A 14,700-nucleotide genomic window follows, 5' to 3' on the forward strand; every position below is an offset into this window, starting at 1 on the left:
CCCATAAAAAAAAAAAATGACAGTGATACAAAACAAGAACGAAACTTTATTTAATTTTGTTCCCCACTTGTGTTAAACAAGCTCATCATCATCATCATCATCATCATCATCATCATCATTATCACATTCTTCATCATGGATGGAGACAAGCTTCAAGCAAGAGGTGCACAACAGAAAGGCACGAAAACTGTCGGGAGGGAAGCGATCGAATGAACAGAACGGAGGATCACATCGATGAAATGGTGTGAATTAAATATTACTCTTCGTACTTGAAATGCTCACCCTGTTCTTTGTCTCATTTGTTAAACCTTTTGAAATGACTATGATTAATTCACCAAATACTCAAATGTTAAGTGTACATTTCAAGAAAATAAATCTCCCTAACATGAGTGACATAAAACATAAAACATTTCCCAAAATAAACAACAATAAACTGGTCCCAATGCTGGTAAAGTGTCTTAGTCAGTGTCCCTTTCATCAAACTACAATTAATGTGCAACAGTGTCTCATTTAGGAGTTTAATTTATGTTACATGAAGGTTAAAACAACTTGGCGTCTGGGATTTGAATGACAACAGTGGAGCTTGCTCGTTACATTCATCAATAATCAACGTCATTCATTCTATACAAGAGAGTAATTTACACGTGTACTATTATACAGCACAGAAACCGAGAGGGAAAAAGCCTCTCTGGGGAGGAGGAGGAGGGAGGAGGGAGGAGGGAGGAAGGAGGAAGGAGGAAGGAGGGAAGAGGGAGGTCTCTCTGGAGGTGGACGGCTACTCAAAGCCATAAATTTAATTTTCAAAACATGCAGTCTACAATCAAACGATGCAATATTGATCATAAATGTTTTGGTACTCGATTCAGGTCATTGGCATCAAAGCAAAAAGGGGGACAATTTTAAACTGTGTACGAGAAATAAGCTATTTTTTTTTAGGCGAACAGAAATGAGCGGGAAACTTTGGGATGCTTTCGATGCACTGACGGGCAGGAAAGGTGTTTTTTAAGAGCTGTAAAGGGTTGAAAGGGTGCAAGAGGCAGACGAAGAAGAAGCAGCAGCAGCAGGATTATACAGACTGGTAGCCAGTGCGACTCTTCCTCCGGCCAATCAGGTAAGAGATAAGCACAAGGATGATTAGGAAGCTGAGCGCCACGCCCACCGCAATGGGCACCAAAAAGCTCAAATCAGAGTCCAGGAAGCATTCCTCAGCTGACAAGACAGACCGGAAAAGAGACAGACAGACAGACAGACAGCAGGTTAGTGGTTTAGTCAGCAGAAGACATTACTCAGGGAGAGAAGGGATTTAGGATATTTACAGTCCACGTATTGTTAGAGGAAAGAGCAGCAGGAAAGGAGATCCTATAAAAAGCTTAAGAGGTTTAGAGGAAAGGGTTATTAAATATTACAAAGGCACAAAAAGGAAATCACTCAAGTGTTTATTACTTATTAGTATAGACTGTTTGTGAACATTAATGTCAGGCAGGATGAGTGAAGGAAACTCTTAAAGGAATAGTCTGACATTTTGGGAAATATGCACTCTCATGTCTGTCAGTTCTATACAAACACCCCAAAACTATTCATTATCTTCAGACTTGAGGAGCTGTTTCATCGACATGATTTAATGCCATTCAAGCCTTTTTTGGCATACGCATCCAGTAAAAACCCAGACAATTAATTTTTACACTACTGATTTTGTACGGATGAAACAAGTAAGAGATAATGTACAGCGAGCCGGTCATTGTTATGAAATAAACCCCGACGGGGGCGATGCAAGGACCGGGACGGGGCGATGAAAGGACGCGGACGGGGCGATGCAAGGACCGGGACGGGGCGATGCAAGGACCCGGACGGGGCGATGAAAGGACCCAGACGGGGCGATGCAAGGACGCGGACGGGGCGATGAAAGGACGCGGACGGGGCGATGCAAGGACCCGGACGGGGCGATGCAAGGACCCGGACGGGGCGATGCAAGGACCCAAATGGGGCGATGCAAGAACCACGTCGGGGCGATGCAAGGACCCCAACAAGTTCTTGCATCAATCGCTGTACATTATGCCGCTTATTACACGGCTACTTACTTAAGAAATCAATAATTTGACACAAAAATGGTGCTCCAGAGTCCGAGATCAGAACTGCGTCCATAGCAACGGTCTGCAATAAAGAAATAACAGGCCGTAGAACGCCATGATTGACCAATCATAATTCAATATTCAACAAACCAGTGTAATAAATTATATAACATGTTAATCAGTGAGCTTTAGAGTTGAACAGAGCCATGCTAGCAGATTCCCCGTTTCCAGTCTTTGTGCTAAGCTAAGCTAATTTAGCTCGGTATCAACCTTCTCATCTAACTCTCGTACATTTCCCAAAACGTCACATTATTCTTTTATGAATACAGTCAGGAAGTCAACAGCACTAAACACTACATGGAAACGTCAATACAACATGTTTTTAGTCAAAGGCAGCGATTCACTGACTATCCTTTGAAGAGCGTTAAAGAGTTAAACGAGGAAAGTTGAACTAGAAAGACTCGTAGCCGGTGGCCATGTTTCTCTTTCTCCCGATGAAATAGGCCAACAGCACGATAAGAATGAGAACAAGCAGGGCAACTCCGACAGCTATGGGAACAAGGAAGCTCTCCGCATCGGACTGGCAATCCTCAGCTAGACGGGAGTGAAGAGAGCAGAGAGGTGAATGTCTCATAGGTTGAACAGAAGTAAAAAATGTTAATGGTTAAAGCACGAACGGCTGGAAGAAAGACGTAAAACTGCTGGATTAAGAAGTTTTGCAAAAGCAATAAACATTTACTCAGGTGTCCAGGGCAGCAATGCATTTTTATTTCCATAAATCTTAAGACTAAAAAAGCTCCACTTCAGTCTGACACACAATTTGAGATCAAATGCATTATCGCTAACAGCATGAGTGATTGGAGATGAAATCATTTCTATCCACATAACACACATGAATTGATCTGCAACAAGATGGTCTTGCAGCACAAATTCCCTTTACTGAACACGTGTTTGTGTGAAATGTCCTCAACTAGTGAAGGGAAATAAACCAGAAAAGGTTTCTTAGCAGTATTAGCGAGTTATTGAATGAATAAAATAAAAATCATTAAGCAAGGCACAGTTGTCATGATGATAAACCTGGTAGATGATTTATTGAGAACATTGAGAAATAAAACATTTATACTAGTGCTGCAAAACCATCTTTATAATTAAGGCAACTGTACAAAGCTGAAATACAGACAGCAACAATCACAAGCAGAAAAAAAAAAATCAAAGCTCATATTTGATTCCGAGCTATTATACTCATACACATGTATACGTCCTGGGAAAGCTAACTCTATAAGCAACTTAATGTGACTATTCAGTGTAGTTTACTGCCTGCTTTGCTCCAGTCCTGAGGAGTTGGAACAAGGATAACAGTACACCGCACTCTGCTAGAATGAAGCAACAATACACAACGACTACCATGTGTAACATTGGCTTTCTAACATTACAGAAACACACATTCTGGGGCTTGCCTCCGTCCCCGATACTGCATCAATCTGCACTAATTCCCTGCATTAAAAGCTCCTGAAAACCCGCGTTCAGCCTCTTACTATGAGCGACTACATGAAAACACAACTTTCTATTTCACATGAGAATATAATCTCACACTTCAGTGGTTCTTTTTTTAACAATTTGGGTATCAAAATCTGAAGACGGGTGTGGGGTTGCTTGTTCTTTGCCAACACTGTTGAATTAAAATGGGTCAGAACACACCCACATGGTCTTGATGGAGCAGATAAGATGAGCTTTTAAAGGAATAGTTTGACATTTTAGTAAAAAACACCCTTTTTGCTTTCTTGCCGAGAGTTAGATGAGGAGATTGATACTACCATACCAACATTAGAGGTGCTGGTAAGCAAGATTTGTTTCCTTTGGACAGAGTCGGGCTAACTTTCCCCCCTGTTTCCAGTCTTTATGCTAAGCTAAGCTAACTATCTCATAACTATAGCTTCATATTTAGCAGACAGATAATCGAACTCTCGGCAAGAAAGCAAATGAGCATATTTAACAAAATGTCAAACTATCTGAATTTGACTCTTCATGAATAAATAGGATATCATTTTTATTGTTTCTTGTTCATCATGAATATTCAATGTTGCAGAGAAATACTTTGAATTAGAGCTGCAACCATTAATCGATTAGTTTTCAACTATTTAATTAATCGCCAACTATTTTGATAATCGATTAATCGGTTTGAGTTATTTTCTAAGAAAGAAAAGTCAAATTTCTCTGATTGCAGCTTCTTAAATGTGAATATTTTCTGGTTCCTTTACTCCTCCATGATGGTAAACTTAATATCTTTGAGTTGTGGATAAACAAGACATTTGTCATCTCGCTTTTTGGGAAACACTGATCGACATTTTTCACCATTTTCTGACATTTTATAGACCAAACAACTAATCAAGAAAATAATCAACAGATTAATCAAGACTGAAAAGTAGTAGCAGCCCGACATCGAACCAATGTTTTCAGGGGCTTTAATGTCTCCTGATCCGGCTGCAGCCCTCAGAGCTCAGGCAAAGCCTACACCTATACACATGTGAGATAACGAGACAACAGTCTCAACACAATGCTAAAATATAAAGAGCGCCTTAGTGCATTTATATGTCAATATCCACATAAACGTGAATATCTACACTCTCCCTTTTCTAAACCTAATGCCAAAAAGTATTGTGAGAAAGAAAAAAAACCAGTTGACCTTTCTTTTTCAGATGTATTCTCTGACAGGAGCGTGTGCAAATGTGAGAGACCTTTTTATAAACAGCGGACACTTTGACAAGTGGCAGAGCAGGGAATGCACAGGTGTAATCAATAACACTAACGAGGACTTGTCAGTTGCAGAGCCTTTACATTTAAATGAGCCAACGCTAATGTCATTAGTTCTACCTGGACTTTTACTGCTTGATGCCTGAATGTCCTCCACGTTTCAACAACAAACACATTCCTAACATGATTGGAGCCACATAATCAGGACAATAATTCCAATGTTTCTCCTGCTCTACAGGGGCCAACATGGGCTAAAGCATAATTCCCTTGACTACTCTCCTAATGGAGCAGACCTTCATCCTTAATTAATGAATGTTCTGGGCACAAAGGAAGAAAGCTAATGTGACCATCTTTCTTTGATTTGTGGAAGAAATGATGTCATAATGTGAATAATTATGGGGATGAAAAGTCAAACCTTAAAGGAAGTAAAAAAACGAATGGTGCCTTCAAATGGGGTCGTGTTCAGCGTGTTCACGAGAAGAGTCCATATGAACGCCCCCGTTTCTGACGTTTGTTGACGTTGTCATAAATGGCGGAGGCCATGGAAGTTCATTTTTTCGGTACACAATAAGTGAATTTATTGTAATTTTTGTTGTATATTGTAAGTCTTTGTAATTTTATAATATGTCTGAGGCCAATGTTGCTATTTCCAACTGACTAATCTGTTTCCTGTCATCATGACTTTGCATTTCCTGCATTATGTTACCCACTTGCCTCTGTGGCTTCTAGACGCCGACAGTAACGTTAATATTGACGTAGCTTAGCAGCGACTTAACCACTTGAACACCAAGCATATTGTGTACACGACTTCCCATGTTGTAAACACAAGCTCACGAGTTTCATTTGAAGGCACTGTAAAATGTGCACAAAGATTAAATAATGACAAAGAAAACAAAAAAAGGGAATGTCTGCAGAGCAAGTGCAGGATTCTAATTTAAACTGTCACACATCTCTTACTGAAAAATGTGTGAAACATTAATGTCCAGAGGCTTTTGTAAATGTACAAGTGTACTGTACCTGTTTATATTGAAAGTCACCTTTCATGTGATTATAATAAAAATAGGTTGGGTGGATGTTGCACTTGCTCATTAACAAAAAACACAACAGAAAGGAAAGACAAGACATTCAGAAATCAACAAAAAAGAAACATTGGGGATAGACAAGTTTGGTCCTTGAGGTAAAACACCAAACTATCCATCTGTACATGGGTTTTTTACTCCTTACTATAGTATCATTAAAAACCTCGAGGCAACTGCAATTCAAAAATGCTCCATGTGCATTTCATGCCTCATAATGACCAATAACTTCAATGCTGCATGTTTTTTCCAGCAGAAATTTGACTTGTGAATTTTTAAGTTATTTGCCAATTAAACAATTGCACATGAAACCCAAGGACCAGTCTTGGGAACCCCGTGGTATCGATTGCAGACTGGATTTAAAGTGTCTGATATCCAACATAAGTCTTTCTTCGACCAATCACGTAAGCGATCACTACAATGAGAATCAAGCCAGCCAGCGCAGCGCCAACAATGATTGGGATTAAGATGCTGGTGTCATCCAATGAACATTCATAGGCTGCAGATAAAGAGAGAGTCAGTCAACAGGTGGAACAGCAACACGGCAGGATGGCAGATTATCTGCCATCAGATGTGTTAAAATACAACACTTCATTTTCTCCACTTTAAAGTTGTCACATAACACTGTGCTCATTTGAATGAGCATCTTTGGCATGATAGATGATAGTAGATGCACTTTATACGAATGAAGACTTACATAGATAGATGGACATATTCGGATGTCCGAATATGTCCTGCCATATTTGCTGTGTTGCATGAGAACGGTACCTGCGACTAGCACAGCGTGCAAACTGTAGTTTTTCTGTCAACGACGTCTTCGTTGTTTACATAACTCGCAGGAACACAAAATGTCGCCACATCACCTTTGACCGCAGGTGCAGGCTACTGGTAAACTACGCCGCGTTGTCTTTGAGCTGCAGGCTACAGGTAAGCTGTGTATGCTGTGTCTAAGCATGCTACGATAATTATGTAATCAACTTAATGTACGATATATGATATTGCAGTTGCACTACATTGCATTGTAGTGTTGTGTGTGAGATTTCGACCTTCGAAATCAAAAGCTCATTTCGATCGATTTCTGATTTAGAATGAAAATCGTGACACCCCTGTTTGACAACCAGTAATTTTAAGTATGTGAAATCAAACACTTTCCCTCGGGTGTTAGATTAATATGAAGTTAAAAAAGCACTAGTTATTACTAAGGCTGGGTGGCGGCAGTCTGTGACTACTTTTATAGCTCCAAAACAAATCATGTCAGTGAAAAGTGTACATTTGAATGTGTAGTGCAAAGTTTAGTATCAAATAGTTGATTGCACGTCATCTTTTATCGCCGATTAAAACAAAATGTGATTGTGATCTTAAATGTTTTTATGTTTCCTTTGAGAAAATGTATTGCATTAAAAACATTTTATGATCATATTATCAGACATAGAGACTACATCTATTCTGGATAAAATAACCTTTTAACTAAGATACTGTCGGTTCCAATATTTTAAATGACACCCAGCCCTAGTACAAAATAACAGTATAATCTATTTGGTTGCTTCGAACACAACAAAGATCATCTTGCTTATTACAACCTCTAGAGTCATCAGACTCTAGATATGAAACAGTTTGGTCAGCAGAGTCTGTTTTAAGAGACATTAAAGAATAACCTACCTGTACTGAAAACACCCTTCTTGACTCCAAAGGGCTGTACTTGAAGGTCGAAGGTGTAGATGGTGAGCTGGCTGGTGATGGTGTAGTTCTGCTCCTTGTTACACATGTAGGAGCTGCCGACGGCCGCCTCCCACAGACTCAGGTTGGCGTTCACTTCAGAAAACGCCACACCTTGAAACAAACACAGATATTAAAAGGGAAAACTCAATATTAGCTTGCTTCTCAGTGTGGTGTCTGGTCTATGTGTGTAGATACGATTCTTCTAATTACCAGAGCTCGTCTTTCCGGTGATGTTCAGAGCATGTAGGCGGAATTTCGTTGTGTCCTGTTAAAAACGGAAAATAGAAACAGAAAATATGCATCAAAAGAGTTCATTTCCCTTCTCTTTTTTCAGGGACGAGTGATACTCTCAGCGAACATTTCACATTTTGTTGCAGCCTGTCTAGATGGTGTCATAAATAACTTATTTTATCCGACCAACACTCAAATAGTCAATTCACTGTGATATAAGACAAGGAAAGGTAGCAAATTCTCACATTTAAGAAGATGGGAATGTACAATGTTTGGCATTTTCTGCTTTAAAATGGACTCAAATGATTAACTGATTATCAAAACACAAATCTAAATATATTATACACACATATCTGAGTTTAGGAGTAAAAAAAAACATACACATAGGATTATTAATTGGTGTGAAGCTGATCATAACCTTTCAACTACACCTGAAAACTACATCTGAAAAATTGTCTTTAATGGTGCCCAAAATGTTTTGAAAAATTTAAAAACGGAAGATTCTTGGTTGTCGTCCTTTAAACAAATATGACCAGGCAGGTTTATCAAACTTACGTTGGCGAAAGTGAGCGTGATGGACATTGCGTTGGACACCAACATCAGCAGACTGCTGTTGACTCCACATGAGCCAGAGACGATGGTCCCGTTGGGCTCAAAGTTCATCTAGGGACATTAAGGGAAGAGAAGGGAATCAAATCAGTGAAACAAATAAACTGTATATCATGTGGAAACAAGATTACATTATAATTCTGCATTTATGAACATACCTCTTCTTTCATGACACCAACCCGCAGGCCGAAGTTGGCCATCAGACAGGCTGTGCTGTTCTCATCAGGCTTGATGCTGTACGTCCCAATGGTGGGTGCGGGGAGGGTGGGGGTCGGGGGGGTGGTAGGAGGAGGGGTAGTAGAGTTTGTGACAGGGATAGTAGAGTTTGTGACAGGAGCAGCAGGAGTCGTGGTGGTGGTGGGGGGTACGGGGGTTGTGGGAACGTCAGCATCACAAGAAGTGACTGTGTGAGAAGAACAGATAATGAATGTTAACAGGAGAGAAATATCACAGGCAGGATGAGACGCGACGCTGCATCTGCACTTACTGTTTTCACTTGTGCTGTTGTTACTGACAAAAGCCTGTATGAGCACGTTCCACAGCGTCTGATTGACTGAGTCAGCTTCGATTGTTTCTTTGCTCTTGCATGAGTAGCAGGTGTCCAAGCCTATATCTGGGAGTTGAGGCTTCACGGCGACAGTCGCGGTGTCTAAAAGAAATTAAAAAAAACACATCAGCATCAGTACAAGACCTCTCATGTACGGGTGTATTTTTTGTTTGCACGGTGTAGAAGTTACCATTTAATGTAGAACTAGGGAAGACGGTTGCGTCGCTGAGGTTGTAGGAAAAGGTGATGGTGTCTGCCTGGTACTTTTCTCCGCTGATGGTGAAGTTCACACTCCAGGAGTGTCCTTCTCCAAAATTAAGCTTCAACGTTGAGCTTTTGGCATCACATGTACTTCCACTTGTTGTGACTTCTCCAGGAAGTTCAAACACGACTGTTGCACTCTAAAAGAGAGCAGAGTTTAAACTTATTTAGATGTCATTTTACACATTTTTTTCTTTTTTAAGTGCAAGAGAAGCAAGTGAATACAGGCCAGTTAACAACATTTTGTCAGGGGATGAGAAAACAAAGGTGATGTTGATTTGTGTGTGTCTTGTGTATTCTAGACAGTGGGGTGGAGTCTGTATATCATTATACAGTTCCTCATCAGCTTAAGCACTTCCCCTGTAAACATGGCATTAACATTATTCTAATAGGTCAGGGTCTGGCAGACAGCTAATATGAAAGATCCATTACAGTTAATTATAAATACATGTTCTCAAAATGTCATACATTTCTGTGAGCTGCTTTCTATAGCACAACAACTCACTAGTAAAAAGACAGGACTTAACAATCGCAGGATATGTTCCAGGAAAACTCACTGACTGAAATGCTGAAATAGCAAGAATCTATTTGCTTTGTAGTGACTCCCCTCATTTCCCTTTTCCATGTTGACGTTTGCTTCCACATGAGTAGTCACGCTGTGGAGTAAGCCTGATAAGAGTGGAGCAGCTTTGCTATATTGGTAAACTAGTTTCATAAGGATACTGTGTAGCCTGATGTGCTAAATATACCAAACAGTCGGATATAGTAGAACATCTTGAGGTTATTGTGACTACTCACCTTATTGTCAGCTACTTCATAGGAGACTGAGAAGTTGACCGTTAGATTGGCAAAGAGGCATAAGTTGTTGTCTTTGTCTTTGACATTCACCTCAGTGCCATGTGACAGCTGGAACGCTGAAAAGAAAAAGAAAAAAAATTACTATATTTTTCTTATTCTAATTAATTATTAGGCAAGTTGAAATTGAATGGGTTACTGTCTGCACTGAAAATATAGCTGCAAAAAGTGGAAACTCATTGACACTTCATATGAAGACCATCTGTTCCAATGTGAGAGATAATACCCACAACATTTTTAAACAAACAACCACCAGCACCTCCATCCTCCAGCTGAGATCGGATGACCTCCACAGCCAAGGCCGTGTAAATTACTATAATACAAGTTTGATCAGGGACTTATGTGACCGTGTTTAGGCTACCTGTCACATAAGTGTATTTAAGAGCCATTTCTTTTGTACGGAAGGATGCACCGATACCAATAGCGGATCGGATATCGCACCGATACTGACTCAAATAGCTGGATCGGATATCGGTGACAATGGGGCCGATCTATTAAATTAAATTCTATGTTTATATACTATATACATAATAGACTTAAATTTGAATTCCTGTTTAAGTTTTTACCAATTTGTTGCTGCATTAAAAAGGATTACACTTGAATTGTAATTCCTGTTAATTGTGATGTTTGTTTTTTTTATCAAGTTGCTGGTGTATGGTTTATTATTTAAATAATAAATTACTATTAGATAATTTCATATCAGGTCACATTTTGTTTTACAAAGTTAGGATAGCAATGTTGAAGTCAAGCCTGATGTTTCCTTATACATAAAAGAACGAACCCAGTCACTTCTACACAGTGAGGCATACAGGTTATTGATTTAACACCGGTATCGGATTGGTACTCTGTATCAGGACTGAAAAAGTTGGATCGGTGCATCCCTCCACATGACCACAAGTAATACTGATATTCTAAAATGAAAGTACACTCTTCAAAAAAACATACATAAATCATACTTGCAATAAAGCCCTGTACTAATCCACAGGCTCTGTATACAATTAACAGAAGAGAGGCCAAGGTCCATTCAGATGTACAATATAGTTTTACCAGTATGCATGGTCATCAACTCAACAACAGCTGCCTGCTACAATCTCCAAGTATCATAAACTCATAAAAGCACACATGACATGACCTCAAACTCACACAGATGTTTGTGATCTTGCTATAAAAATACTGTATTTTTTTTTACTGAAGGCATAACATTAGTTACACGTCACCTGACAATATTTGGTCAACACTTGGAACAGATTTGTTTTTGGTACATTGAAATAGCAGGTATCGTATTTTGTGACCCAGTTTATGAGAGCACCTTTTTTGTTGACGCCTATCAAAAATGCAGCAAGTGATATCATGAAACATTTATAGTGGAAACAAAGCTGAAATTAGTAACGTTAGCATAAATCTAACTAGCTAGTATCAACCCAACAGAAGAATTAAACTGGCTTTTCCCTAAAGTCTCTCGTCTGGGAAACTTCTCTCAAAAGGACATTGTTTATGGACTTGTCATGGACAATAACAAAGATGACTTTCTTGTGAATAACATTCTCATTCTTGGACAATTTTATTTGCACAAATCCAAGTATATGAAAGTGAAACCTGGGTTTAATGTGTTTCATACTGAGTTTTTTTCTTACATAAAAGCCCTTAAAGTCATGAAAAACAAAAATGCATTGAAACTTCTTAGTATAATAGAGGAATATGAATTAAAGCTACAGCCCTTAATTTAATTTATTATTATTTTCATGTATAATTTTACATATTTTATTTGTTCTTGTTCTGTATGCACCTTGTCCTTTTACTCTAATGCAATGATCTATGAGCCATGTTGTTTGTAAATCTGAATTTGTTCAATAAATAAAAAAGAATTAACTCATTTAAAACGCTCATCTGAAATAAAAATAATAATAATCTTGTTTAAAGTGATGACTGTTTTTCCCTTTTAATGTCTGCAGCTTTGGAGTTATAATATATTAATTTAGTGAAACTATACTGCTGTTAACTAGTATCTAGCTAGTATCAACCCAACAGAAGAATTAACTCATTTAAAAAGCTCATCTGAAATAAAAAAAATAAAAAAATAATAATAATCTTGTTTAAAGTGATGACTGTTTCCCTTTTATCTACTTTACCTGTTTTACTTGCTTTATTATATACTTTACCTGTTTTATTTGCTTTATAACTGTGTGTGTTTTACCTGTTATATGTTTTACCTGCCTCCTTAAGTCTTGTCAAGTATTTGTTTTAAAGCACTGAGCAGAAGTGGTCTATTCTATTCTATTCTATTCTAATATCCGCAGCTTTGGAGTCTTAATATATTAATTTAGTGGAACTATACTGCTTGTTAGCTAGTATCAACCCAACAGAAGAATTAACTCATTTAAAAAGCTCATCTGGAATAAAAATTATAATAATAAAGTGATGACTGTTACCCTTTTAATGTCCGCAGCTTTGGAGTCATAATATATTAATTTGGTGAAACAGACTTAAAAACAGATTTTTCCCAACTGCAATAACACGTTGGTCACTTTTGTGTCACTTTTGCAATGTAAATACTGTAAATCTACTGTTTCGAATATGTGCAATAATATTTGCTGATCACTGTGCAATAATTATATAATTATCTGACGGATACTTTGTGCAATAATCTGGTAAAACTGTCATCTCATCAATATACATATTGTATTTTTATATTGCATTATCTTTATATTATATAATATATATATATACCATATATATATATTATATATATTTATTGCATTATCTTTTTTATTGTATTATCTTTTCATTAGTACCTGTGGGATTGTCACAATCTAATTTGTTGCACTACACAATGACAGTAAAGGGCTTGACTCCTGCACTATACTGCTGTTAGCCTGTTAGCTTGTTAGCATTAGCTTGTTGGTAATGTGTCCTGGCAGTCACGTGCTAACTTACTGTAACCTGCCAACGTCAATGCTAATGCTAACTGCATTAGCATGCTAACCATATTAGCCAGTTAACATCATGTTAACGCCTTTTATCTTGTGACAACGGAGTTTTAGGTAACATATTCCACTGTTACCCGTTTCTAACGTTATTAAACAGCATAAATGACTCAGATAGTTTCACACTAAAACAACAAAGTGTTATCTAACAAGTGAGCTAACAGCTAGCTTAGCTTAGCTAGCTAAGTAGGCTAACTGTCCAACACATTATATTTATTATAACGTTAAAAGCTATCTTTACAGTCACTGTCAGTGTCATAGTGTGGTTGTTAAACGTCTGTGTGAAGAGATAAAGAGCAGCTGTGATGGTTTATAATGTTTATTTAGCTGCTTAAAGACTCTTAATGATGTTGTTGACGTAGGAAACAATTAGCACTCGAGCTAGCTTCATTAGCACAACATCAGCTGTTTTAAGGCCTGTGCTGTAAATATCACATTTATATGTTTAACATTACAAACAACACAACTAATAGATGTGTTTTAAACATATATATTGTTTTCCAGAGCAGTACTTAGCCTTATTTAGGCAGTATTATCACCAGGCCCCTTAAATTCAGCTTTAATCTTCGTCACTTCGCAGAAAACAGATGATTGTTTTTCTTCTCACTTGTTTTCTCTTTTGATTTAAAGACTTATTTAAAAGGTGATGATACATACCGGTTCCGAGGAAGGCGAGGAGTAAAACAAATGCAGCATATCGATACATGATGGCTCAGTATGTGTTGGAGTGTCAGCCACCAGAGAGAAGGAGGAGATGAGAGAGAGAGAAGCCCGACAGAGACGCTCAGTCAGCCGGATGAAGAGATGAAGATGAGCCGCCGAATGGACCCGGAAATCAGAGTCATGTGATGACAAGGACGGTCTCAACCAGAGAGGGAGGAAGTCTCTCCTCCTTTGAGTTAATTATTGTACAGTATATTACTAAGGCTCACTTGAATGTGAATGTTTAATGGCTTCAGACATACTGCTTTAATACAAGACAGTGATAAACTGGGGGAAAAAGTTGTGAAACTTGTGTTTGGTGGATTATTTGTCTGTTGTTACAATGCTAATTGGCATTGTATTTTACATCGTTGGAAAGCCTGTTTATTTACCTTCACAATGATGTCCAACTTCATAAAGATCATACATTTGTGGGATGAGCAGCACAGCTGATTATGTGGGTAGTGCCCAAGAAAAATTTGTCAAAATGCCAAAGTGTGTTTTCCTGTTGGAATTGACTCTTGTTTTGAGTTGTTTGGTGGATTGGATGATTGAACTCTCTATCAGTAACAAGGAACAAACAAGACATATTGGCTTTTTTACACTTTATTCATTTAAAGGGACTGTTTGTAACTTTCAGAAATGCTTGTTAACAGCGACACCTGTGGCCATTAAGTCAACGAAAGTCAGCGTCCTGTTGCTCGCGCTTGTGCTCGCTCTACATAGACATGAACGAGCATCGCTCAAAACAGTGAGGCGACACCTCTGTAAAACCACAATATCACTCTATATTTCAGCTGCTTGGCAGTAATGTTAGCTGACCAGACGAAGGTCTCTCCATGAATCAATGCTGATCCTAGTGTTGGCTTTTCCTGCCTCCGACCGCGGCCGGAGGG

The 14,700-nt window shown here is 38.5% G+C and overlaps 1 protein-coding gene across 4 annotated transcripts; it reads right to left on the reverse strand.

Annotated features, from left to right (window-relative positions):
* Nucleotides 1–935: 935 nt before the first annotated feature.
* On the reverse strand, nt 936–13,944 carry lamp2 (lysosomal-associated membrane protein 2). 4 transcript variants are annotated; one of them, XM_074649386.1, is made up of 9 exons: nt 13,760–13,944; nt 10,062–10,177; nt 9,193–9,403; nt 8,943–9,104; nt 8,614–8,858; nt 8,402–8,509; nt 7,826–7,880; nt 7,556–7,726; nt 936–1,209 (listed from the first exon to the last, which is right to left on the reverse strand). In XM_074649386.1, the coding sequence occupies exons 1-9, from the start codon at nt 13,806–13,808 to the stop codon at nt 1,067–1,069; spliced, it is 1,260 nt and encodes a 419-aa protein (XP_074505487.1). In that variant the 5' UTR covers nt 13,809–13,944; the 3' UTR covers nt 936–1,066. The 4 variants fall into 4 exon arrangements, with proteins under 4 accessions (XP_074505487.1, XP_074505486.1, XP_074505488.1 ...); XM_074649385.1 differs by lacking the exon at nt 936–1,209 and adding an exon at nt 2,381–2,663; XM_074649387.1 differs by lacking the exon at nt 936–1,209 and adding an exon at nt 2,816–6,395.
* Between the last annotated feature and the right edge of the window lie 756 nt (nt 13,945–14,700).

This window comes from Sebastes fasciatus, chromosome 10 (genome assembly GCF_043250625.1).
Source record: "Sebastes fasciatus isolate fSebFas1 chromosome 10, fSebFas1.pri, whole genome shotgun sequence".
Lineage (NCBI taxonomy): Eukaryota > Metazoa > Chordata > Actinopteri > Perciformes > Sebastidae > Sebastes > Sebastes fasciatus.

Excerpts from the sequence above, each read along its gene's own strand:
- lamp2 (XM_074649386.1), bottom strand. The coding sequence starts at position 13,808 with ATGTATCGATATGCTGCATTTGTTTTACTCCTCGCCTTCCTCGGAACC. Across the intron at positions 8,859-8,942 it reads CAACAGCACAAGTGAAAACA|TCACTTCTTGTGATGCTGAC; the intron begins GTAAGTGCAGAT and ends CTTCTCACACAG. Across the intron at positions 7,881-8,401 it reads TCACGCTCACTTTCGCCAAC|GACACAACGAAATTCCGCCT; the intron begins GTAAGTTTGATA and ends CGTTTTTAACAG.